The sequence below is a fragment of the Phacochoerus africanus genome, chromosome 7 (genome assembly GCF_016906955.1).
Source record: "Phacochoerus africanus isolate WHEZ1 chromosome 7, ROS_Pafr_v1, whole genome shotgun sequence".
Lineage (NCBI taxonomy): Eukaryota > Metazoa > Chordata > Mammalia > Artiodactyla > Suidae > Phacochoerus > Phacochoerus africanus.
Genome location: NC_062550.1, coordinates 87,505,137 through 87,532,606, shown reverse-complemented (window position 1 = coordinate 87,532,606; position 27,470 = coordinate 87,505,137). Strand labels below are relative to the sequence as shown.

The window sequence follows — 27,470 nt, the reverse complement described above, 5'->3', positions numbered from 1 at the left end:
ATCCATGAGGATGCGGGTTTGATCCCTGGCCTCACTCAGTGGATTAAGGATCCGGCGTTGCATCGAGCTGTAGGTCACAGATGCAGCTTGGGCCCAGCGTTACTGTGGCTGTGGGTTAGCAGGCAGCTGCAGCTCCAATTTGACCCCTAGCCTGGGAAGGTCCATATGCCGCACCTGCAGTCCTAAAAAGAAAAAAAAAGAAAAAAGAAAAGTTTTTGGCTTCAAGTGAATACCCCCTTAACAAGAGATTGGCACGTGCCATCTGCCTCTACAAGGATTGAATCTTGAGCCGCTACAGCTGCTGACCCTCTACACCCCCTGAAAGGAGCTCAGGGTGGAGATCAGGAGTGAGGTGCTCTGTGCTCTGGGAAAACCAGCAGAACAAGTTTTCAGATAGATAGATATTTTCAGGAGAAGATTTTAGAAGCCCAGTTCTTGCATCTCCTTGTATCTAGAAAAGCACTAAAATCCTTTACGGTGACGTCGGCTCCTTGCGACTCACAGTAACCTTCATGAAACCAGCAGCAACCTTCTGTACAAGCTGTGCTTGGTTGCATGTACCCTCCCTCTTCACCAGAATCATGCATATACTGACCTTCCCTCCTGCCTCTTTGGAGCAGTATCTCAGAGCTATCTGAAATGCTGCCTCCTGGCTCTAGTCCTCATTTTGGCCCTAGGAGAACTTAACTCTCAACTTTTAAGTTCTGCATACTTTTTAAATGGACAGTCCTACTAATAGAGTTTATTTTTTTTCACATATCAGAGTCCAAATGTGAACAGCTGCCAGTGTGGATTCTGCTGCCTTGTGATCTACACAGGGCCTCTGCATGTTCTGACTTTCTACTCCTCTGTCCTCAGAGTGATGACTTTTTACATTTATGCTTGTTCCTCATGTTCACAAAATGGCTATCACAGCTCCAGGCATCAAGCCCCTATTGAGGGCAGGAAGAAGTGGGGATGGGTGTCCTAACCACGTCTGTTTCTTTCATCAGGAAAGCAAAAGTTTTCCCAACCCCTTCAATAGGCTTCCATTTATATTTCCTTGGTCCTCATTATGTTGGATGCTTTACTAAAACTGCAGAGGAATCTAGGAAAGCAAGTGCTTAGCTTTTTAAGGATCTTTAATAGAGAAAGGTAAGAAGGATCAGATTGCAAGTGGTTGTAGGATTAGCCAACAAATGATATTTTCCAAAGTTGAAAGTAGAAGATACAGAATCATCAAGGCCTCCATTGCTTTTTATAAATGGAAAAAAAAAAATCAAAATTTAAATTTAAAATCTTTTTTCATTGAACTGAAATGAAAGCCCAATGACTTTCCCAAGGTCACACAGCTACTAAATCATAGAGCTGGAGCTAGACCACCTGATTCTTCGTTCAGAACTCTCTTCACTGCACACTACTATGTATACATTATCATGGGAACTGTTTAATCAATTTTCGCCATTATCCTCCAGATAAAAATGAAGTGGACACCATCCATCTTATCTGAAAGTAAATTATTGGCTTTTAAGTAATGATGGGACTTTAATTCCTTGGTCTCTAAACTTCACCTTGTTAAGTCTGTCTCACTAGAAGCCATGACTTTGCAACTGGCTCCTCTAGGAATTTCTGGGAGTAATGAGTGTTCAACGGGCCTTCTAAGTACTGATCAACATTTGAATAAGAACAGCACATGCTGACACCACCAACACAATTGTAAAATCTATTTATTTATTTTTTAAATGGGGAAAGCGGTTCAGGAAGGCAAAATTGCCTTAGGCCACAAAAAAATCACAACGTGCCTATGCAGAATTAAGATCAGAATTGAGGTCTGCTTAGTTTTTCAAGCTAGCGTGCCTTTTCTTTCTTTTTTTTTTAATTTATTTTTTATTGTTAGTTCCCCCAACACGCTCCCCCCCGCCACTGTACAGCATGGGGACCCACTTACACATACATGTATACATAATTTTTCCTCCTGTGGTCATTCTGTGTTGTAAGTATCTAGACATAGTTCTCAGTGCTACACAGTAGGATCTCATTGTAAATCTGTTCCAAGAGCAATAGTTTTGCATCCGTTAACCCCAAGCTCCCAATCCCTCCCACTCCCTCCACCTTCCCCCCCTCGCCCCCCTTAGTGTAGCGTGCCTTTTCTAACACAAGCTAACCTGTACTTCTTAGCTATACAGGAAGCTTTATTTCTCTCAATGCTTTTATTTATTTCTATTTCACGCTTTTTACCTCAAATAATAATAATAGGTCCCCGGGAATTTCATGTGACATATTCACCCATGTGCTATTTTGTTCTTAGTATGGAATTGCATGCACAGATCAGATGTCTTTACATTTTTAGTCTCTCTTGTCCTTAGAAACCATTTCTGTCCTCTCATTGGCAGTTCAGGATCATCTCCACCTCCACTACTGTTCTCATACCAACTCTAGAAGAATCTAAGATTCGACCCCAACTGACCTTGACCTATTTTCTGGATGATTTATTTATAAGGCCTCCCATTTTTATTTGCCAGCAAAAGAAGAACAACAAGCAGCCGCTCCCCATTCTTAGTGTCTTTATAGCCCTAAAAGGGCTGATTTAAGAAATGGTTTGACTCTTAAGGAAGGTTGCCTGATCAAGGTAACAGGTTTATTACATTTCCCAGCTAAGGTGTGGCCTTGGTTTCAAAGAACAGCCAAAGGAAATGTCATTAGACGTAAACCCAGGCTTGGGGATAATTTGTCTTTACGCTTAAAAAATATTGGAGTTGGGAGGGGCTTTAGAAAACATCGTCATATCCATTGTTTTATTTTTAAATTAATTTTAATTTTTTTTATACTTAAAACTCATTTTATTCAGAGACATAGTTTTGTTTTGTTTTTGTTTTTTCTCCCCCAGTTTTATTGAGATATAATCGACATACAGCGCTGTGTAAGTTTAAGGTGTACAACATGGTTCGACTTACATAGATCATGAAATGATTTCCACAGTAGGTTTAGTGAACATCCATCCTCTCATATAAATATGACATTAAAAACACAGGAAAAAATCTTTTTTCCTTGAGATGAGAACTCTTAGGATTTACTCTCAACAACTTTCGTTTATACCATACAGCAGGATTTCATGTTACATCTCTAGTACTTATTTATCTTTAAACCGGAGATTTGTACTTTTTGACTGCCTTCATCTCATTTCCCCTCTCTCTACCCCTGCCACAGATAGCCACAAATCTGACTTCTCTTTCTACTTCCACTGCTTTATAGTGCAGGATGCTGAGGCTCAGGGAGGGGAAAAAGATATACATTCTCACAGAGAGTGGGGACAGAAGTGGGGACTCTCACCTGCCCCCCCCGCCCCAGTTCAGCTGGTCACATCTCTTCACACCATTCAACAAGCATTGGAGGGCCTCCTTCTTCCTCTGGGTGAACATGCAGAGGGATCAAGGTGCAGCTGGGGCAAGGTGGGAGAGAGCCTGTTGGGATAGGCTCAGGGGCTGTGGGTGTGGTAGGAGGTTACATCCACCATGTCTGGAAAGATGAGGAGGAGTTGGCCTAAAAGACAGGGAAGGGTAATTTCAAGTTGTAAAATTGCCTCAATGAAAGAATGCGTCTCTTTGTTGAGGAGGAAAGAAGCAGGACTGAATTATTAGATAGTTAAGGTTAAAGGCTTTGGATTCCAGCAGACCTGGCTTCCTGTCATTTCCACCCACATGGCCTCAGGAAATTTATCTCCCTTCCTTGAGCTTTCTTGTAAAATAGGGATGACCAATTTAATCAGGTTGAAAACAGGGTTGACTAAAAGTCAGGGGTCCAGAATACTCAGTGTGATACTAGGTACACAGAAAGCACTCAGTGCATCTTAGTTGGTGGTTATCCCCTGACCCTCCCTCTTTGCATCATCTAAACTAGAGCCCCCATACCCCCTGCTGCCAGGGCATTTGGTCCAAGAAGGAAGACCACCTTTTCCACACCCACAGAGGAATCAGACCTGCAGCTCTTCTTTCCAAACCATATGCCCTGGAAGGCTCGCTTTATTGGTTTGAGGAAGTCTGAGGTGTAAAAAAAATGCTCTGTCATCCTGTACGTGACAGTAGCAGCAATCGTCGGGTTCATGCAGCACTAACTAGAACATCTTCATGTAATACTCGTCAAAACAACCCTGTGAGATAGAGATCTCGTGCCCATCTTCTGTCGGAGGAAAATTATTTGGAAAAATTGAGAGCCTTCCTTGGGTGTTATGATGTTCAGATTTTGGATTCCGGGTTGGGCCTTTCCTAGCTAATCAGGCTCAGCTTGGAAAGATGGGCTTTAATCGCTTTCTCTGGAAGCTTCCCCAAGCTCCTATTTCCTGAAGGTTTTCCTCAACATTGGGATCCAGGATTTCTTTTTTCTGCTCACTTTTTCCAAAGCAAGAATTTTTTCATTCATGGAGTTCCTGTCGTGGCGCAGAGGAAACAAATCCGACTAGGAACCATGTGGTTGTGGGTTCGATCCCTGGCCTTGTTCAGTGAGTTCAGGTTTTGCCGTTGCTGTGAGCTGTGGTGTAGGTCCCAGATGCCGCTCGGATCCTGAGTTGCTGTGACGGTGGTGTAGGCCAGCAGCTGTAGCTCTGACTCGACCCCTAGCCTGGGACCCATACAGCACAGGTGCAGCCCTAAAAAGCAAAAAAATAATTTTTTCATTTATACCCAGAGGGAATTTCAGATGGTAATTTTTTTGGGGGTTCTCCTAATATTTATTGGGAGTTCGCAGGGCTCGTGTTTTCTCCAGCAGATATCATTCAGCTGCCCAAGATAATGGAGGTAAGGTCACTGCCTCCAGCCCTCATTAGCTTATCTAGACAAGATAAACATGCACACAGAGCTAAGTATTTACATGGCTAGGTATTTACAAAGTGAGAAAGAAATGAAAAAATGAACCCATTTAGGAGGTGGATGGAGACAACAGCCATCCTGGCCTTCCTGCCACCCTGAAATTGAACTATTTCCTGATATTAAAAAAATTGAGACGCCAGAAGGTATGATCTTTTCATAGTTTGAAGCTCCTCATTTAAAGACCTAGGAAATTCTATCTCAATAAAACTGTAAGAAAAATTTTTTAAAGGCATTCCCGGTGGTTCAGTGGATTAAGGATCTGGCATTTTTATTTCTCTGGTTACTGCTGTGGTGCAGGTTGGATCCCTGGTCTGGAACTTCCATATGCTGCAGGTGTAGCCACCCCTGCACCCCCCAAAAACCCCCAAAACAACAACCACATTAAAAAAAACAAAGACCTAGGTGATACTCCTCCTGAACTGTGAGCTTTCAGACGCAGATCCACCTGTTCCTTTACCTTCTGTCATCAGCAGCCAGGATTGTGCCTGCTTGAATCTTTCAAATTTCTCTTAGGTTTTTCTCCTCTTTCATTCTTTCTCTTGTGTACTTGCAAATCATAGCACCTGAGCCATCTTGGTCTGATCCCTCCACGGCATCTAGATGAAGTTAAAGGGCAACCTGGTGGCCTTTTCTCTCTTGGAATCCCTGTTTTAAGGCCCCGTGGGAGTATGGCTGCCCCTCTGCACAGAGGCACTCTTAACTCCTGCTCAGTTTGTCTCGTCCTCAAATGGATCTCATCAACTCTAAATGGGTTGAAAGAGCTTACATGATGGCTGTTTCCCTTAACCTTCTCTTGTTCTAGGTTCCTATGCGGGAGCCGTGATTGCCATGCCGCTGGCTGGGGTGTTGGTACAGTACATTGGATGGGCCTCTGTCTTTTACATTTACGGTGAGTCATTTGATGTCATGAATTCCTGTGAGTGGCTCTTATAGCTGGTATTTGATGGGATTGGCTGAGAAATGACGGTATGAAAATAGAGACCACTACGACAAAGTTTATCATATAAATGGAATACTGATCTAACATGATTCATTTAAAGTTGATATTGAAGTAGAATTTCTTTTTTCTCTTCCTTTTTTTTTTTCTTGTCTTTTTAGGGTTGCACCCATGGCATATGGACATTCCCAGGCTAGGGGTCAAATCAGAACTATCGTTGCCAGCCTATACCACAGTCACAGCAACGTGGGATCCGAGCCACATCTGCAATCTACACCACAGCTCATGGCAATGCTGGATCCTTAACCCACTGAGTGGGGCCAGGGATCGAACCCCTATCCTCATGGATACTAGTTGAGTTCATTACTGCTGAGCCACAATAGGAACTCCTAAAGTTGAATTTCTTTTCTTTTCTTTTTTTTTTTTGTCTTTTCTGGGGCCTCTCCCGTGGCATATGGAGGTTCCCAGGCTAGGGATCGAATTGGAGCTGTAGCCACTGGCCTACCCCACAGCCACAGCAATAAGGGATCCGAGCCGCATCTGCAACCTACACCACAGCTCACGGCAAGGCCGGATCATTAACCCACTGAGCAAGGGCAGGGACCGAACCCGCAACCTCATGGTTCCTAGTCGGATTCGTTCACCACTGCACCACGACGGGAACTCCAACTTGAATTTCTTAATGAGCAGAACATCATCTTTCTTTAAATACCAGTTAATAACCACAACAGTAGGAAAATAAACCAGGTACTTTCTCCCTGATGAACATTGTGCCACTTGACAATATATTGAAATTTGAAAAATTTAGAGATGGAGGAAAATGAGATCATCTCATTAAGCCTTTTGTTTTTCGACTGCAGGTATGCTTGGGATGCTTTGGTACATGTTTTGGCTGTTGCAAGCCTATGAGTGCCCATCAGCTCACCCAACAATATCCCGTGAGGAGAAGACCTATATAGAGACAAGTATAGGAGAAGGAGCCAACTTGGTTAGTCTCAGCGTAAGTAGAGACGGACAGATGAAAACCTGCCTCTTTGCTATGAGTATTTCTCTCAGTGATTGTGTTATCTTCTTAAGAAAAATAATCTGTCAGGCTATTCACTAAAGATCTCATGGTATTTTTACTCTCTAGAAATTTAATACACCATGGAAAAGGTTTTTCACATCGTTACCAGTTTATGCAATCATTGTGGCAAATTTTTGCAGAAGCTGGACCTTTTATTTGCTGTTGATAAGTCAGCCTGCTTATTTTGAAGAGGTCTTTGGATTTGCAATAAGTAAGGTAAACACATAGATGCTTCCAAGTGTTCTTGAACTTTTAAATCTCTTGCTTCTTCTCCTGAAAAAAATCTTTGCATGATAAAGTAATTAAATTGCTGATCATAATTCCTAACAGGGCTGTGACACCTAATACCTTGGAGGTCAGATAAGTTACACATTCTATGCACAGTATACGTAGCTATTTAATTTCTTCTTAGTGAGGATCAGGGCTGTACTAAGCTGCTTTGAGAGATTTCTGTTCTGCCCGATCTCAAAGTGTTTATGAAGCTGACTCAAGGACTGCATATTAGGCAAGGATCAAGAGATTTAAGGGTGAGAGGTTTTTTTTTTTTTTCCCCCTATAAATTATTCAGTGAGCAACAGTAATAACGTTAAAGCTCACTGTGCAGATTACCCCTCTCTCCGTAATGATTGTTGTAGCAATAGCGCACAGTGCTTTGTACCATTTAGAACCTTTTCATTGTCCCCAGCCATGGCCATTAGGTTGCTGTGTTTCAGGGAGGAAGAATGTGGAGGTAAAACATAAACTGTCAGCCTAAGAGAATTAAGCCTTTTTCCCACGAGGGGAAGAAGAGCAGCCTCGTAGAGGTGGATGTCAGCATAGCCACAGATACTGTCAGAAAGGGCTAGCTTAGCCGAGTAATGGTGGCTGCCATCCGCGAACTCACTCTGTGCCAAGTGTTTAACTGCCACATGCCAAGCATTATGCTGGGTGCTGGGGCCTCTTGGATGCATAAAAGTCATCTCTTCCCTCAAGGAGCTTCTGATCTGGTAGATTCGATCTCCTGGATAGGTCAGTTAGGCCTATCCTTAAAACCATTTGTTCGTTCTTCGTTTGTTATAAAATTCAGGCCTACCACAGTCCTATGGAATTAGAGGATTAAAGTTGGTGGGGGGGGGTGCAGTGGAGATGGTGGGGCAGGGCAGGGTGCTAGGGAAGTCTCTCTCTGGGAAGGAGCTCGACATGGCACGTGGTTTCTTTTCATTCCAGGTGGGTCTCTTGTCAGCAGTCCCACACATGGTTATGACTATCGTTGTGCCTATTGGAGGACAATTGGCTGATTATTTAAGAAGCAGAAAAATTTTGACCACAACCGCTGTCCGAAAAATCATGAACTGTGGAGGTACTGTGGATTTCATAGGTGCTTAAGCAGCTTTTATAGAATGAGATGAAACTGAATTGCAGCATTATTTTGGAGGTTATATCCAATCACTGGGAAGGATCTTAAAGGCCCTTAAGTCCAACCCCCAGCAGATACTTGAGTGTCCATCACACCCCTGCGGAGTGGGGAGTGGTCGTTCAGCCTGTCCTTGGGCAACCAGAGATGGGACAGCCTAGTTGACACATCAACGGACACACTGGCAACTGCAAACATGCTTCTTTCATCTACTCTTAAACCAAAGCAACATAACTTACTGTTACATATCTGTTTATTGTCTATCTTTCCCATACATCCTTCCACATGCAGAATCTTTCGCTTTTGTAGTTTATTCCCTTATCTCCCTCTTCCTTTACTACATATATTCATGTTTTGGTTAAGAAACAGAAGTATTTTCTCTGAATAGTCTTCTTTCCTCTCAACATATGCTTATGCACGGGGTTACACACACATTATCATCCTCTTTTTGTTTTATTTATTTAGTTCCTGTTTTACGTTTTTGAGTTTGCAAAGATAAAGTGGACGTTGGGCGATTTTCCAAAAGAGGTAGCGAAAAGTAATTATGAACTCCTCCAATGCTTATGATGGCTTACCTTTCTAAAACCTTCTACTTTCTCCTTATTTTTTTTTAAATTTTGATTTTAAAATTAGCATTTATTCAACCCTTTCTGTGCCAGACACTAAGTTCTTGACAGGTATTTCTTTATTTAATCCTGATAACCACCCTGTGGAGTAAGTGCTATTATCAAACCCGATTTACATGGAAGACACTGGGGTATGATAAAGTGACTTGCTCAAGTGGCTAATCCTATGCAAGATCCCAGGTCTGCAGGAGCTCAGTGCCAATGCTTACAGTCACGACCCCTAGCTCTCCAGGGGATTGTGATTGGCAGGTGGGAGGTAGAGGACAGTGCCATTTATGGGCGGAATGTGGTAACTGGGCTAAGTTGAAAAGGAGGGAATGGGGGCACTGAGACCAGATAGATGCGTCAGGGCCTTTTAGAAGTGAAGATCATAAGGAGGGATGCTCTGATCCCATGGCATCTCCGGAAGGAAGTCTGAGCAGGGAGATTGGGACTCATCTGTCAGCATCTGGTCTCTCACCAGTTTGACTGCTGGTCCCAGGCAGGGATTTGGGAGCCTGCCCTTGGCATGAAATTTCTGTAGGAGATCAAGAGTTGGCAGGTGTGGGTTTGCTCCCTAGCAGGCAGGACAGGAAGCTCTGGGGAACTGCATGCAGGATCCTCCCCAAGGGAGCTGAGATAGGCAGAATAATGGCCTTAGAACATGTCTGTGTCCTAATTCCCAGAACTTGTGACTGTGTTTCCCTACATTGCAAAAGGAACTTAGCAGATGTGATTAAAGATCTTGAGAGGGAGAGGTTATCTGTATGTGCCCAATATACTTACTAAGTTCTATATAAGAGGAGGCAGAAGGGTGGTCAGAGTCAAGAGATAGAGATGTCACAGGGGAGCAAGGGTCAGAGTGATGCAGCCACAAGCCAAGGCACGCAAGCTGACTCTAGAAGCTCAAACAGCAAGAACAGAGTTTCTCCAGAGCTTCCAAAAAATGAAGCTCTGCTGACACCCTGAGTTTAGCTGTGTAGGATCCATTTCAGACTTCTGACCCCTAGCACTGTACCATAACTTTGTGTCGTTTTGAGTCACTAAAGTTGCAGTATTTTGTTATAGTAGCAATTGGAATCTTCTATAGTAGTCAAAATACCGGCTAATGATCAGATTGTGTTCCAGCTAACGAGCCCTCCATACCAGGCCCTGAATATATCTTTCTCTCTGACTTGGCTCATTCCCCTTCCCTTTACTCTGAGTTCTGATCACCCTCACCAATCTCTATACAGCCTCCTACAGCAGCTCAAGCCTTTTTCTTGTGTTTTAAGGCAATGCCCCTCTCCAGTGATTGCTCCTTCCCATCTATGCACTTGGCCGGCAACTTATCCTGTACTTGCTTATTACAGATCTTATAGGAAGGTGTTTTAAGCAGAGGGAATAGCATTGCAGTGGCCCTGAGCAAGCATGAACGTGGCATGTTAGAGAACAAAAGGAAGGGAAGTCGGAATGGCTGGGGCTTAGTGAGTGAGGTGGAGAGTGACAGAGATGAGATCAGAATAAACAGCTGGGGGAATTTCCCTTTGAGGTTCAGCGGTTAATGAACCTAGGATCAATGAGGATATGGGTTCGATCCCTGGCCTTGCTCAGTGAGTTAAGGATCCGGCATTGCTATGAGCTGTGGTGTAGGTTATAGACTTGGCTTGGATCCCACGTTGCTGTGGCTGTGGCTGTGTCATAGGCCAGCAGCTGTAGCTTTGATTCAACCCCTAGCCTGGGAACTTCCATATGCCACAGATGAGGCATTAAAAAAAAGGCCAAAAAAAGAAAAGAAGGCGCAGCTGGGGCCAAGTTGTGGGATACCACGCAGACAGACCTATGCAGAGCTTGGGTTTTCTTTGAAGTGCATTGGGAAGCAAATTGAGTGTTTAAAGGAGCAAAAGGGACTCACTCTAATTTATGTTTTCAAATCTAAATAATATAACATAGAGCAAAAGACGGGAGACTGGCTAAGGAGCTATTTCTTATTAAAAATTTTTTTTATTATAGTTGATGTTGTTCTGTCAATTCCTGCTGTACAGAAAAGCGACTCAGTCATACCTCTCGAGAGGCTATATTTCAGTCATTCTGTCAAGACAAGATACTGTCTTGAACTAAAATAGCATCAGTGGAGGTGGGGACTGAGGAGGATGGATTTCTAAGTTCTGTGAGCCTTATTTTCTTCTGTAAAATCTGAATAATATTTATTTCAGGTGATTGTTATAAAGGTTAAATAAGACAATGTGTAAATGCACCTAACATGGGTTCAACATACAGAAGTTTCTTGACATATGCTTTTTTTTCTTCTGTGTTCAGGTCGTTTATAACCCAGTTTTCCAAAGGAGGCATTCAATAAATGTCTGCTATTTGATCATATTTCCCATGGCCAAAAATATGCAGCTTCTAAGCCTGGAATTTGAAAGACAATTCTGGGTTTATTTGTTTATTTATTTAAAATGACTCTTTACTCGCTTTATTATTATTATTATTATTATTATTTTTGTCTTTTGTCCTTTTTAGGGCCACACCCGTGGCATATGGAGGTTCCCAGGCTAGGGGTCTAATCGCAGCTGTTGCTGCCAGCCTATGGCAGAGCCACAGCAACGCCAGATCCGAGCCGTGTGTGCAACCAGTACCACAGGTCATGGCAACGCTGGATCCTTAACCCACTGAGCGAGGCCAGGGATCGAACCCGCAACCTCATGGTTACTAGTCGGATTCGTTTCCGCTGCGCCATGATGGGAACTCCAATTCAGGGTTTAAATTCTACTTGTACAGCCTTTTCTAAAAACAGTGCCTTGAAGACTCTAAGGACATTTTTATAGGAATGTTTTGGTCATATGCAATTTTGCCCCATCACCTTTGCTTTTCCATAGTTGGTAGTTTGGATCATGGGGGCGGTGATAACTCAAGGATTTTAAAATGCTACAAAGTGCTCACTGAGAACAAATCCTATTTTGCAGAAACTAGAATGCCTATGTAGAATTTTCCCAGCCTCCATCCCATCTCAAAAGGAAAAAAAAACAAAAAAACCCAAAAAAAACAAAACCCTCTTCACATGTCTGTTCCTGTCATTTTATACTTTGAAATAGCAGGACCTGTGACTTCTACACAGAAAATTAAAAAAAAAAAAAAAAGATCATGCTTGCCCCACTTTGTTTAAATACAAATACAAATATCCAAATACAGAGACGCTGGACTAGAGATAAAGACAGAGTTGTGTGCCATTGCTGAATAAGCCAGATTGATTTAAGTACAATGAAGCACTGGCATGATCTTCCAGAGACCTTTAGTTGGTTTCATATTTTCTAAGTTGAAATACAGAGGGCATTTCTCATCCGAGAAAGATCACACATTTCTTGGGGTCTGTCACCTCCTTCTTTTCTTTCTACAGCCCAGAGATGTTTGCTGCTAGCATCATTCAAAGTGAACAGATCACCTTGAGACATGATGCTCCATTCTAGTTCAGGGTATATTTCTAAGATCCTCAAAGACAGATGTCAATCATTATACCTCTCTCTGCAGTACACGGAAAGTGTGACTAAGATCACAAATTCCAGTCTGCTGAATTGGTTGCCTATGTAAAATTCAGACTGTTTTACTATGAAATGAAAAGTTTTCTCAGGCCTTTCAATCCTAGTTCTCTTTCTCTCATCTTCTCTGAATAAATTTACTTTCCAGTGATCTATTACCCCTGAAGTTCAAAATTTATCCTTCAACTCCTGAGACACACAGACCTATCTCTAGCATTTTTGCTGTAGATAGGAACCACTTAGGCTCTTAAGTGGTTTTTCTTTCTTCAAGAATTTATTTGCTAAAGATTTTTCTCTGCTCCCCCGCAATAGATGAACCAGTGTAGCATATGTAAGTTTTTTTTTTTTTTATACCCATGATGTATTTATTCTAATTCTTGAGGTAGAATTAACTTTCTGGTATCACTTTGTTGAGAGTGTTAAAATAAAGGAAGTTTCAGCCCTGTGCCTTGTTGCTTAAGACAGGCCACTTCTAAAATATAAATGGTATGCAAAACACTAGTAATTTTCCCTACGTCTAATTTAAATTGTTGAAACAAAATTCATAATGAGTAGAAATGGTATAAAACCCAGAGTTTATTTTTTATTTTTACGTATGTATGTATTTTAAATTTAAAAAAAGATTCAATTTTAAACAACTTTCCATTTATAGTTGTTACAAAATATTAGCTATATCCCCATGGTCTACAATATATCCCTGAGCCTATCTTACACCCACTGGTTTGTACCTTTCCCTCTTCCACCCCTGTGTTGCCCCCTACTCCCCACTGGTAACAAGTAGTTTATTCTCTATATCAATGAGTCTATGAAGCCCACAGTTTAAAAAGCCCTTCTGCATCCATAATTTCATTGATCCTCTTAGGTGACCATTTAAAACAATTATTGATGCTTGCCCTATTTCTATGAGAGTTTTGAAAAGATGGTCTCAGAAAGGTAAGCAACTTATCGAGGTTTATAAAGAGTGCTTTAGCTTGTATTTCAATTTATTTGTCTTGGGTTTCCTTTCTTTCCTTCGAATTTGTTCATCAAGCATTATTTATTGAGTTCCCACTGCATGCTAGCCAGGCTCTGTGCTATAGACATGCTGTCCCCGCTGGATCATATCACAGTTTTGTGGGGAGGCAGAAACACACATGGAAAACTATAAGCAAGTTGAAAATTTCTATGAAATGAGTAAGAAGGAGGTGTCAGCTTCAGCGGTGGGTGAGGGTCAGGGTTGTCAGGAAAACTTGCTAGAGGAAGTAATATTTAAGCTAGACTTTCCCAGATGGTAAGATTTCTCCAGAAAAGAGACGTAAGTGGTGGGAGGAGCATATGGCAGCTGAGGGAACAGTCCATGGAAATGCATGATGAGCACAAAACAGTACTGTGACCAGGAAACAGCTGATGGGTATGTGTGACAGTAGAGAGCTTTCCATGGACTATGGGTGGTGGGCAAGGAGGTGAGAGTGGCAGAGGATAAAACTGGAACAGCAGGAGGATTTGTTCTCCAGCACTGTGCTTATAGTGGAACCATTGACAAAGACTTAAGTAAAGGGGCAGCTGATCAGATTTGTGGTTTAGAAAGATAATAATCTAGAGGGTGGGTCATAGGAAGAAGAGATGGGAAGACCAGGAAAAAGTCTGTTGAAGTTGTCCAGGTGGGAGGTAATGAGGCCCAGAAGGAAAACAGCGGGAAAGGAGGGGAAAGCAGCGTTCGGATCTGACAGATATTTCTGAGGCCAAACCCACAGATTCTTATGTGGAAGCTGAGGAAGAGAAGTCCAAGGTGATTCTGAGATTTCTGCTTTGGACTTGGAGCTACCACTTGTTGAGCTTTGCCTGTGGGCTGGTGACAATGCTCAATACCTTACATCCCCAATTTCATTTCACCTTCCAATGCTCCCAGGTTGTATTATTAGCTTCATTGGATGGTGGCGGGGGTGGGGTGGGGGGGAGATGAAGGACCTTAATGGTGGAGTGACCTGTCCGTGACCACATCATTAGTGATTTTGAGGTGAACACTAAACTCAGACCTGTCTGACAAAGTCTGGGTTCTAAACACAGGTGGATAGAAGATTAATTTGGAGAAGGAGAAAATGTGGCGGTAGTTTGCATTGTTTGTCGAGGAGTGAAAACAAGGGGAAGAGAGAGTTGATTTGGGCCTGTAACTCAAAGGACAACTGTGGGGCCATGTCTGGAATCACCAGCGGACGGTGTCCAGGGTGAAGCATCGTTGCATTGTCTTCTGCCTCCCAGTGTACTTCCTGCTCCACCTTTCTGTCTGCTATCAGCTGCACTTGTGTATATGTTGATGAGAAGAAACATCTTCACAATTTCCTCATCTTTTTTTTTTTTTTTTATTGTGCTGGATTCACTTATTCTGAAGGAAAGGAACAGAAAGTACTTTCGTCCTGCTGTATTTTCTATGCAAATATCTCACGGCTTTATGAAGAGGCCTGAGAGCTTTGCAAACTTCTGAAAGGGAAGAATTTTCCCTTACGCTTTACAAGTGGTGAGGCTCAGATTTTGGTTTCAGATATTCACTATGGCTTTCTGGTCCTTTTAGCAATAAACTCTTAGAGAGTCATTTTCTTTTTCTTTTTCTTCTAATTTTCTGTGAGAGCCTATAACTTATGTCAAGGGAGAATCATTGATGGTTTTCATATTTAGAAATGGCAGGAGGACTTACTCATAAACAACTGATAATCAACATCCTGCATCCCACAGCATTATTGTCCCTCCTGGGACCGTTCACCTGGTGTTCAAGTTGCAATAGGAAAATGCTGGAAGGCTCACAGAACTCCTGGGTGATATTAGCATAATCCTATCGTCAAGAAACAACCTGACAAAAATTGTAAACATTATGCCAGAATGTATATACTGAAACCTTGGGTCCACGGAAATAGAAATAAATTCTTAGTTGATAAATTTAAGAACTTGGGCTGACTGACATGAAAATGACATTTCTCTCCCTCCCCACCCCCCTGCTGTTTTCATCTGCAGGTTTTGGCATGGAGGCAACCTTACTCCTGGTGGTTGGCTTTTCTCACACCAAAGGGGTGGCTATCTCCTTTCTGGTGCTTGCTGTGGGATTTAGTGGTTTTGCCATTTCAGGTAAAGTGTCCTTTGGGTTTCCAAATCTTTTCTGTAGATAGAGCAAGGCTTGGAAGAATGGAAGGAAAGGATATGTACCATCTTCCTTTGGTAGCCAGGTCATTTCCAAGAATCAGGGCCACTGGCTAGAGACTTGCATCTCGTGGGGATGACTTTATCAAATCACTGAGGACTGAGCTTAGGAGCCCAGTCAAGCTGGAATTGTCACTGCTTTCTCCATCTTGGAAAGAGACACAAGTGCAGGCACCCCCTCTGCACCCCCCGGGCAGAGCGTGTATCTCTGGGTGAAGTGGTACCTTCATATTTTAGCAGCAGGTTGCCCTGCCTGACAGATCTTGTGGTCTTTATGAGCCTCATCTCCTGCTGGAGAACTGCTAATATTAGCTCAGAAAGTGAAGGATGTAGTCATTTGACATATAGGCATAGAATCGGAAGGCTTTGTTTTTCTTTTTCAGGTTTTTCCTGACTGCTTTGTTTGTTTAAATAGTCTGAGGGAAATGTTTTAATTTATTTATCTGTATTTTTCAGATTCCTTTCCCATGTAGATTATCACAGAATTTTGGGTAAAGTTTTCTGTGCTATACAGCAGGGCCCCATTGGCCAGTCATTCTATATACTTCAGGTGCATATGCCAATTCTAAACCCCCACTCCCCCCAGCACCCAATCTGTTAGAATCAGAAGTTTTTAAGGGTGGAAATCTTCTTTGGATTTGTGTCCACTCTGTAGCTTTCATTTTCCAAACAAGGAAATGCAGGTCCAGAGAGGCCAAGTGATTTTCCAAACAGGCTGGAGCAGGAGGTAGAAGAGTGGTGATGAGGAAAGCTGACGTTAATCACGCACAAGCGCTGTGCTGGGGACTTTCAAAGCCCTCTCCGTGTACTAAGCCCTGTAATTCTCACAGCTACCCTAGGGCTCTCAGTCCCCCCATCTTATAGGAGCAGAAACCAGGCTACCGTGTGAGAGGTCACAGTGCTATCCTATCATGTTTTGTAGACCTCAGAAACTCCCTATGCAAAACTGGTTGAAAAAAGGAAAATTTAGGTTTCTTCCTAACTTTAAAATATATTATAATACTAGAAAGTATCACTTACAAAATACTGCACATACGTTGCATCTATCTGACAACACTGTGAAGCAAACGATGGTATTGTTTTACTGAGGAGAACTTAAAACTCAGAAAAATTGGGTACTTTTCTGTTGTCACACAGTTGGTAGCAAAGGAAGAACTGAAGTGCACACTACCCAGCTCCACATTTGTGCTCTTTCTTTCTTTCTTTCTTTTTTTTTTTTTTTTTGGCCACACTCACAGCGAATGGAAGTTCAAGGCCAGGGATCAAATTCAAGGATTAGCTGTGACCTATGCCACAGCTGAGGCAACACTGGATCCTTAACCCATTGTGCCAGCCAGGGATCGACCCTGCCCCATGGCAGAGACAACGCAGGATCCTTAACCTGCTGCTCCACTGCGGGAACTCCACATTCCATGATTCCAAGCTGTCTTAAAGATCAGATAGGGTGGTAACCTTCCAGAACAGAAAAACATGGAACCTCTGGTCTAAACTACGCTAAAGCATTTTGATCTTATCAAAATGCAGCTGACACTTGAACAACAAGGGGGTTAGGGGTGTTGACCCTCCACACCAGCAAAATCTGCCTGTAGCTTATACTCAGCCTTCTACCTAAGATGTTCCTCTGCATCTTGGGTTTGGCTGTAGCCTCGATTTCACATCTAAGGATTCAGATTTCGCATCGGAGGATTCAATCAACCTCAAGTCCTATAGTACTGTAGTATTTACTACTGAAAAAAAAATCCACCTGTAAGTGGATCTGTGCAGCTCAAATCTGCTTTGTTCAAAGGTTAACTGTAAACAGGGCTGATAAACTGTTAAATTAGTTAAAAAAAAGTCTACATTAAAAGTAGCTTGCTGCTAACAACTTCACTTTGGGAATGCACAGACCTGGGTTTGAGGCCCCTCTTTACTACTTAATATTTATAAAAGAAAAAATTTGCTAAATTATTTAAATCTTCAAGCTTCTAGTTTCCTCGTCTAGAGATTGGAGAGAGATAACAGCAACTTCCCAGGGTTGTTGGGAGATTGTAATGAACTGTGGTAATTCATTCATCTACCCGCCTTCCCAAGAGTCAGATGCTGTTCTCGGTACTGGGGATGTTGTAGTGAAATAAAAAAAAAAAAAAAGATTCTGTCCTCATCAAGCTTACATTCTAGTGAAAATAAAGAATTTGAAGGCCTGAGCCCAGTGCCAGATGCATTAAAAAAAATTAACAAATGCTCACTCTTGTTCAAATTTTTTTTTTTAATCTTTTTAAGGCTGCACCCGTGGCATATGGAGGTTCCCAGGCCAGAGGTCGAATTGAAACTGTAGCCAATGGCCTACACCACAGCCACAGCAATGCCAGATCTGAACCATGTCTGCGACCTACACCACAGCTCATGGCAATGCCGGATCCTTAACCCACTGAGCGTGGCCAGGTATCGAACCTGCATCCTCATGGATGCTAGTCAGATTCATTTCTACTGAGCATGATGGGAACAACATGTTGTTCAATTATTATTTGTTCAATTATTATTTGCTCTAGTGTAGTGATTCTCAAAATTTAATGTGCATACAAATCACCTCAGGACCCTGCAAAATGCAGATTCTGAGTTAGCAGGTCCAGAATCCTGCATTTCTAACAAGCTCCCTGGTGATATTGATGCTGCCGATCAATAGTCCACACCTAAAGTAGCCAGGATAGAGCAGTGGTGGCTTTTTTCCAGTAGAATGTTGAGGAATACCTTCCTTTGATAGCCCTGTGATGCAGAAGAGATTTATATCCGGTTCCCAGAGATATTGAAATATCCGGGCTCTTACTGTCCCCGGATTGCCAATTAAGCCATGATCAGAAGGAGAGAAACACAATAGCCCAAATCAGAGTAGCTGCCATTTTTTATGCAGCACTTATTCCACGCCAGCCACTTTTAAGACATGATTTCATTTAATCCCTGTAGCAGCCCAATGAGAAGGGTATTGCTATGTTCATTTTACCAGTGAGAACCCTGAGGCTTGGAAAATTGACTTAACTTACCCAGGTAAATGAAGTGGCTGAGGTTGAACAAAGCTTTGTCTGACCCACCAATGAGACTATGGGAGAGATTATGTCATGGGGCTGCTGATTCCTTGGGATCTGCTATCTGCCGCCTTTATAGGAGTTAATAGGTGGTACCAGGGAAGACTTGCTCAAATTAAACACTAATTGTAGAGAAGAGAGCTGAGACAGATGAGATCAGAGAGATACAAAGGATGGATGATGCTTGCTTTAGTAAATGTCCTATGGGAGTTCCCGCTGTGGCACAGTGGGTGAAGACTGACTGGCTTAGGTCACTAATGAGGTGCAGGTTTGATCTCCAGCCCTGCGCATTGGATTACAGGATTCAGTGCAGGTTGCAGCTGTAGCTCAGATTCAATCTCTGGCCTGGGAACTTTCAAATGCTGTGGGTACAGCTATGAAAAAAAAAAAAAAAAGAAAAGAAAGAAAATCTCCTATGTAGAGAAGACAGACTCTCCTAATTTGTATGCAACTTGTATCTGCTTCAAAGAAATCTATCAATATTTTAGTTTCTCAATGATTTTCCCTCTGAACACTAGGATTGTGTAGCTAGAAACCTGAAGGGCTTTTCTCATATTATCTTTAGCTGAATGTAGATGCCTAGGCTTTGTAGCAGAATATAATACTTGACAATCATATTAATTGCTTCTTATCCTTGGGTTCTTTTGTAATAAGGTGTTTATCACATTCAAATCAATAGTAAGTTTAATTAATCTTGTAGCTCCTTTTATATTCTGATTTTCTGCTACTTTGATCTGACAGAAAGTTTTTCTCAAAATTCTCTCTGAATGAGGTAGGAAAAAAACAACCAGCAAATGTGCCAGATTAGAAAAAAATTTTTTTTAAAAATTCTACATTCAGATTCTTTGCACAAACAAAATAGAGAATTGAAAAACCAAGACAAGGGAAAACAAAAATAGGAATAAACAAAATCTAAAACCCACTGCTGTAATTTCAGAGCTCATATTGGTAATTCATTAAACAATTATTTACTGAGTCCCACTAGGTGCCAGGCACTTTGCCAGCTCTGGGAGGATAGCGGTAAACAAGGCAGATGGATAACCAACCGTAAAGAACCTATATGTTGGTTTTCATCTCTGTGTACCTAGGTAATTAACATATATTATTTGACTTAATTCTGACAGCAGTTTTATAAGAAGGATTATTCCAGTTTATAGATGAAGAAGCTGAGGTTCAGAAAGTTTAAATCATTTGTCCAGGTTTGCATCTCAGTTAAGCCGGAGCCAATGTCTGACTCTGAAATGCACCCCTGGGCAATAGCGGTAGAGGTGGTCCCAGTGCCTGATGCCTCCTCTTTCATAGCCCTGCCTTCCCCTTCCTTCACCCCTCCTTCATCCCGCTCATTGCTTACCCTGATGAGCAGATTAATAGCGAGATGTGGGTGATTTCTTATTTTGGGACTCCCAATGGCGTCCGTCATCTGTGGATTGAAGACCTCAAAGGAGGGCATGCGTGGCAGCAGTAAGAGTGTGCTGGTGTTAACAGTCGTGATAGATAGAGCTTAGCTGTTCGCCAAGAACACACACGTTTCCCCTGAGTCTCATCCCACAGCATCTTTATGAGTTAAGTAGTAATGTTACCCCTCAAAGTGGAGATAAGGAACCAAAGTCCTAAAAATGGCTTGTTTACGAAGTGGGAATAAGAGGATGTGGAATGGATTGGGAGACTGGGCTTAGTAAATGCAAACTGTTACATTTAGAATGGATAAGCAATGAGGTCCAGCACGGGGAACTATGTCCAATCTCCTGGGATAGGCCATGATGGAAAATAATATATATTTTTTTGTCTTTTTTTAGGGTCACACCCAAGGCATATGGAATTTCCCAGGCTTGCAGCTGAATTGGAGCTGCAACTGTTGGCCTACACCACAACCACAGCAACCTACACTTCAGCTCACAGCAATGCTGTATCCTTAACCCCCTGAGTGAGGCCAGGGATCGAACCTGCATCCTAATGAATACTAGTCAAGTTTGTTATCACTGAGCCACAATGGGAACTCTGGAAAAGAATATTAAAAAAGAATGTGTGTGTGTATGTGTGTATGAGTATGACTGAGTCACTTTGCTGTACAGCAGAAACTGGCACAACATTATAAATCAACTATACTTTTTTTTTTTTTTTCCTTTTTAGGGCCACACCTGCAGCATATGGAAGTTCCCAGGCTAGGGCTCAAATAGGAGCTATAGCCACTGGCCTATGCCACAGCCACAGCAACACCAGATCCAAGCCGCATCTGTGACCTACACCACAGCTCATGGCAACACCGGATCCTTAACCCACTGAGCAAGGCCAGGGATCAAACCTGCGTCCTCATGGATGCTAGTCGGATTCATTTCTGCTGAGCCACAATAGCAACTCCAACTATACTTTTTTTTTTAATTAAAAAATTTTTTTTTGGCTGTGGTATACAGTGGCTTGATGTGGGATCTCAGTTCCCAGACCAGGAATTGAATCCCAGCTGCAGCAGTGAAAGTGCAGAGTCCTAACCACTAGACCACTAGGGAACTCTTTAAATTGTACTTTACTAAAAAATAAGTAAAAAAGAAAAGACATTGTACATCAACTATAATCTATTAAAAATTAAAAAAAAGAAGTTGGGAATTAAGATTTGAGTCCATTTTCCAGTCTTCAAATCAGTATGTGAAAGTATTTTGTAAATCACGGAAGATTCTGCCAATGCTTGTGTAAACCTTTGTGATCAAAAAAGAGCCCTTTCCATTACGCCATGTGTTCACGAAGGCGGGCCTGCCTATAGTGGCTTTTTGTGAATGAGTTGAGAGTTAAGAGGGAGGCTGTCATGAGGCAGGGCTTGCGTTTAATCACATTGTATGCGATTGTGTGATTGTTTTCTCTGAATCCATGTGATCCAGACTTTGGGCTTTTCAGTATTGCCCCAAACACCACTATTTTGGAGTTCTAAACCTAGAAGGTACAGGTGCCACATTTCTCCCCGTGGAGAATCCACAGTAGCCATTGCTAAGCAATCAGAGTATGTTTCTCTGCTATGTGCAAACACAACCTGATAATCCTTAACCCAGCCCTCTCGGTAAAGGTATCCACTAGTTACATGTAGAGGAAATAGATGGATGAGAGTGGGGGAACAGTAAATGTATGTATTTGGAACCTGTTCTTGAGTCTGATTTTCAGGTGTTTGGCTTCACTGCAGGTTTTAATGTCAACCACTTGGACATTGCCCCCCGCTATGCCAGCATTCTCATGGGAATCTCAAATGGAGTGGGGACGCTCTCGGGGATGGTCTGTCCCCTCATTGTGGGCGCCATGACCAAGCACAAGGTAATGGTTTCCTTTGGGGCTGTGGGCAGCAGTAGCACAGGACTGACGTATTGCACAAACTCGCAAGGCTCTACCCCCAAGTGTAGATGTCCTTGACTTGGCTGAGTCCCTTGAACCTCTATTTTTTTCTTTTATTGCTTCTTCTTTAAAAAAATTATTGTTTATTGATGGCAACAGGGCTGCTTGATGTTTGACTCTTTGTTTCTTCAACCGAGAAATATAGTGTGTGTGTGTGTGTGTGTGTGTGTGTGTGTTGGGGGGGAGGTGCTAATACCACAAGGACTATTTTGAGACACAAAGAAGAAACGGAGGTAATCGATGCAGGATAAATAAATTACCCATGATCGTTTTATAATTCTAAGTAATTAAATATTACAGCTTATTTCCATCTTTTAGCATGTTCTAGCATGAAAATATTGAACAGTTATACTTCCTTATTATGAAGAAAATAAACAAGACATTAGTGACCCTTCCTGAGAACCCACAGGGTGTGGCACTAGGTCATTAGGGAACCTATGCGTATTTAAACTAGAGTGGGTGGTACGTGTGGCCCCAGAACTATCCAGAGCTCAGCCACAGGCCACATTGTTTCTTAACTTCTGTCTTTGCAAGGATTTTAGGTGCTGGGTTCTCCAAATTTTTTTGATACTCTTGGGTTTTTACTCAACCATTTTTTGTTGTTGTTGCATTGCCTATCACAAATAAGACTTTAGAAATTCCTTCAGCTTTTTGGAGAAGAAAGTGTGGGATTACTTTTCTTATTTTTTGATAGACAGGAAGGTGGGCTTTGAAGACTTGATAGGCAGAGAGTCCATGTTTTCTGTCTCTGCTCAGAAGATGATAGGATTGGTAACATGATAATTCAATCCCAGATACTATCTGCCCCCTAACTTTAAACACAAATGCCTATTATTTTTTGTTTTATTTTATCTTATTTTTTATTTTTGCTATTTTAGGCTGGCACCCACGGCATATGGAAGTTCCCAGGGTAGGGGCCCAATTGGAGCTGTAGCCGCCGGCCTACACCACAGCCACAACAATGTGGGATCCTTAACTCACTGAGTGAGGCCAGGGATCCAACCCAGATCCTCAGGGATCCTCGTCAGCTTTGATAACCTCTGAACCACGAAGGAAATGCCTTCCATTATTTTTTGATATAGTTTATTTTCACAGAAAATGTGATTATAAATAAGCTATTGACAGTCAAGACCAAGCATTTTCATGGCTCAATTGTTATGCGTCCAATAGCAAGCAAGAGGGAGGCTGCTGATATTTTCAATGGTAGGTTTCTAAAGCAAGTTTAACTCAACCTGTCACGTGCATGGAAACTCCATTTGTATACTTAGAAGAGCTGAGAAATGGTGGGGCAGGGATTTTACCTGATATTTATTTATTTATTTTTTTAGCTTTTTTTTTTAGGACCACACCAGCGGCCTATGGAGGTTCCCAGGCTAGGGGTCAAATTCGAGCTACAACTGCCGGCCTCTGCCACAGCCACAGCCACAGCAGCATGGGATTCAAGCCTTGACTGTGACCTACACTACAGCTCATGGCAACGCCAGACCCTTAACCCACTGAGCGAGGCCAGGGATCAGACCTGCATCCTCATGGATACTAGTTGGGTTCATTTCCACTGTGCCACACCAGGAACTCCCTGATGCTTATTTTGTAAAGTATTTTTCTGAGTTGAAAAATACATATTCATTGTAGTCTTGACTTTCATGTTTTAAACCCTCAAATTCCGTTTGGATCCTTGGCATGCTTCTGCCACACATCTTTCCAAGAAGTGCAGCATTGTCTTTGGGTGACCAAATGCTTTTGTCCTAGTGGAGGCCTCTGGAAGACACCGTTATACTAATGGTTACTATGTTTTCTTGTTTAGACCCGAGAGGAATGGCAGAACGTGTTCCTCATAGCTGCCCTGGTGCACTACAGTGGGGTGATCTTCTACGGGGTCTTTGCTTCCGGGGAGAAGCAGGAGTGGGCTGACCCTGAGAACCTCTCTGAGGAGAAGTGTGGGATCATTGGCCGAGACGAATTAGCTGAGGAGACAGAACTCAACCATGAGTGTTTTGCAAGTCCCCAAAAGAAGATGTCCTATGGAGCCACCACCCAGAACTGTGAAGTCCAGAGGAAGGAATGGAGAGGACAGAGAAGAGGGAGCCTGGATGAGGAAGAGCTGACCTCCTACCAGAATGAAGAGGGAACCTTCTCTGATACGTCCTAGTGTCTGAGGGGCACTTCTGTCTTCTCCCTGCTTTAGCATCAGAAAATATTCATACCTATTGCCTTCTCCATAGCCTGGCTTGCCGGAGGGTCAACTACAGGGACACTGGATGTGGAGGAGCAGGGAGAGGAGATTTAATTGGCAATAGGGAAAAAAGAGGTATCATCTTATTACCTTGAAATGACAACTTGCTCGACGTTGACAGAATGAGTATGTGTATTTATGCATATATTTATGTGTGTGTATATATATATATACAATTTTTTGATTGGCAATTGACTCTTCTTTCAAAGAACTAAACTTATTCAGGAAGGAATAACTAGAAGAACTAGAAGAGACAGTACCATGTCTTTCAAGGAAATGGAAGGAAATGGGGATATTTGGCCTGGAAGAGAAAAAATCAAGAGCTGCTACTATATTTTTGAGAGCAGCCAGGCAGGGGAGGTTTCCTATTCCTAATAAAGGCCACCACTTAGGAAGGCCCTGTATTGTGCCAGGTGCTTTAGAAAATTCTCATTTACTCTTCATACCCCTGTGACATACATTTCTTATGCCCATTTTGCAATGAAGAAACAAAAGCAACAAGGGATTGACTTGCCCAAGGTCATCCTGCCAGGGACAGTGCTGAGACTGGTGGAGCCCAACATAGGTGGCAGTTTTGGAGAAGAGGGTTTCACTTTAGGTGAGAGAAAGACATTTTTAATAATGAAAACTGAAAATGGGGATGGGTTGTCACGTGGATAAGTGGGTGTCCCTAAGTGACAGGCATGGGAGGATGGAGAACACTTAGGGTGATGTGGCAGAGAACATTCAAACATTACACGAAGGACTGGATTCAAAGGCCCTTAGGGTCCCAGGCAGTCCGAAGAGTCAGATAATTCCGTGAATTTATAGCTTTTTAAATAATAAGGGTCACAGACTATGTGAAGGATTCAAATAGGTTAAAAAAAAAAGTTGAAGACAAAGCTGAGAAAGATAGCAAATTTCCAAGAATCTGATAGTCAGAACGGATGATAATAAGTAAATCAAATGTCAACCCTTTATAATACCAAGAATGTGGTTAAGTAACATCCCAAATTGCTTCAAAATCTTTAAGATGTTTAGTAATTTAAGAAGCTGGTTCATGCGTTTTATTAGGTAAAATTCTTTTAAAAAGAGTCTTCTATTAAAAAATGTGTATCTTTAGCGATTTCTGCTGGTGATATTAGGAAGTTTGATCAACTTATACAAAATTATGATTGAAGTATTCCTAATGACTGCATTTGGAATGATATTCGGGGAAACTGCAATAACATAGCAGTAGTTAAATGGTGAAATACTGGAATTTAAACATCTGAGACAACTAGACCCAAAGCGAGTGTTGAAAAATTAATCTTTGCATAAGGCAATAACGTGAATACTCTCTAGATATATTTTAAAATTTAGTGATATTTTAAAACTTAATGTTGGCATGTAAAAGGGTGTTTGAAAGTAAAACTATTTTCCTGTTCATTGTTTTTGAAAATTTTATCTCTACTTTCAGAAGAAAAATATAATATTGCAGAAAAATTATAGATTTACTTATAGTTTGTTATTGTAAAGTGTTCCCCCCCCCCCAGTTTCTTCCACTTGTATACTTCTGGTCCCTAACTGTATCAGCAGAATTGTAGTGTATTTTGTAAAAAGAATAATTTTGAAAAAAATTGCCTGATTCTCTATCAAATAGTATATTTATGTCATTGGTATATCATTTGTGTTAGCATATATCTTTAAAACTTGTTAGTGAGTGAATCCATGTAAATTCCTGAGAACAGTTCCTGGCATGTAGAAAGTGCTCAATAAACATTAGATATCATCATCATTACCATCTTTTAACCTATTGGGGAACTTTTCACTTGAAAAGAAAGCATGCTATGTCATTTTCATCCATTCATCACAGGATTTATTGTGAAAGTCGTCCTGTTTTCTAAGTAAAAAAAAAAAAAGAGATATTTGTGGTAGCCAGTGTTGTATTTTTTCTTCTGTTAATGAGGTCAAATAACTATTAAAAAATCTTATGATTATCCTTAAGGTAATATTATAAAGTATGACGTGAAGTTGTATTTACTCCATCATTTTCTTCCCTCGCCTTGCCTCGCCTCGCCTCGCCTCGCCTCCCCTCTCCTTTCTTTCAAGCATATAGAATTTCCCAGGCTGGCGGTCACATCAGAGCTACATCTGCTGGCCTGCACCACAGCTCACAGCAATGCTGGATCCTTATCCCACTGAGCGAGGCCAGGGATGGAACCTGCATCCTCATGGATCCTAGGTAGGTTCATTACCACTGAACCACTACGGGAACTCCTACTCCACCATCTGAAGTCAGCGTGCTATGCAGAAATTCCACATTTTGATAAATCAAAACATTTACGGTAACTTTCCCTTATAGTATTAAAAAAAAAATAGAGCCCTGGATTATGGTGTTTAAAACTAAAAACCACATTTTTTTTTGTTGCTGTTGTGATGTGTTTAGTGAAGGTTGCGATGAACAGATAATTACAACTGAACATAAGACAGATGGAGTTTGCAAGTTATTGTACATTTTGTTGCAAATACCCACTTGCAGATCAACTCTTGGAAGCAAAGCATGAATTCCAGCAAGAAGAGGAGGTCTGAGGATGCTGGATTCTTGAGACAAGAAAGTTTGGTCTTTTTTAAAGAGTGAAAGTTTGGGAACATGAACATGACAAGGAAAAGTATAATTACTCAAGAAATAATTACGCATTTGTTATCACTGCCTGGGTGTTAAATTCAACAGGTAGAAATTGGAACCTAGTATTTCTATTACATACTGACTCCTGCTGAGCCCAACAAACCTAGTCTTCCTTCCATGTTTTTTATCTCAATTAATCACATCACCATTTTCCTGGAGCTAGAAGTTTGGAATCTTTGACTTCTAAAAAAGTAGTGCTGTCCCCTCTGATAATCATAAGTTTGTTTTCAAAGTCTGTGCCTGGAGTTCCCGTCGTGGCGCAGTGGTTAACGAAGCCGACTAGGAACCATGAGGTTGCGGGTTCGGTCCCTGCCCTTGCTCAGTGGGTTAACGATCCGGAGTTGCCGTGAGCTGTGGTGTAGGTTGCAGACACGTCTCGGATCCCGCGTTGCTATGGCTCTGGCGTAGGCCGGAGGCTACAGCTCCGATTGGACCCCTAGCCTGGGAACCTCCATATGCCGCGGGAGCGGCCCAAGAAATAGAAAAAAAAAAAAAAAAAAGTCTGTGCCTATGTTTCTGTTCTGCAAATAAATTCATTTGTACCCCATTTTAAAGATTCAACATATAAGTGATATCATATGATGTTTGTCTTTCACTGTCTAACTTCGCGTAATATAATAATCTCTATCTAGGT

The 27,470-nt window shown here is 41.9% G+C and overlaps 1 protein-coding gene across 1 annotated transcript in view; it reads left to right on the top strand.

Annotated features, from left to right (window-relative positions):
- Window positions 1-25,173, top strand: part of SLC17A8 (solute carrier family 17 member 8) — a 57,941-nt gene extending 32,768 nt beyond the window's left edge. Inside the window, exons 6-12 of the mRNA XM_047788198.1 lie at window positions 5,644-5,730; window positions 6,639-6,778; window positions 6,911-7,060; window positions 8,051-8,183; window positions 15,343-15,453; window positions 21,751-21,878; window positions 23,761-25,173. Coding sequence (XP_047644154.1) covers window positions 5,644-5,730; window positions 6,639-6,778; window positions 6,911-7,060; window positions 8,051-8,183; window positions 15,343-15,453; window positions 21,751-21,878; window positions 23,761-24,105 — 1,094 coding nt within the window. The 3' untranslated portion in view covers window positions 24,106-25,173. The remainder of the gene's footprint in view (window positions 1-5,643; window positions 5,731-6,638; window positions 6,779-6,910; window positions 7,061-8,050; window positions 8,184-15,342; window positions 15,454-21,750; window positions 21,879-23,760) is intronic.
- Window positions 25,174-27,470: the final 2,297 nt, after the last annotated feature.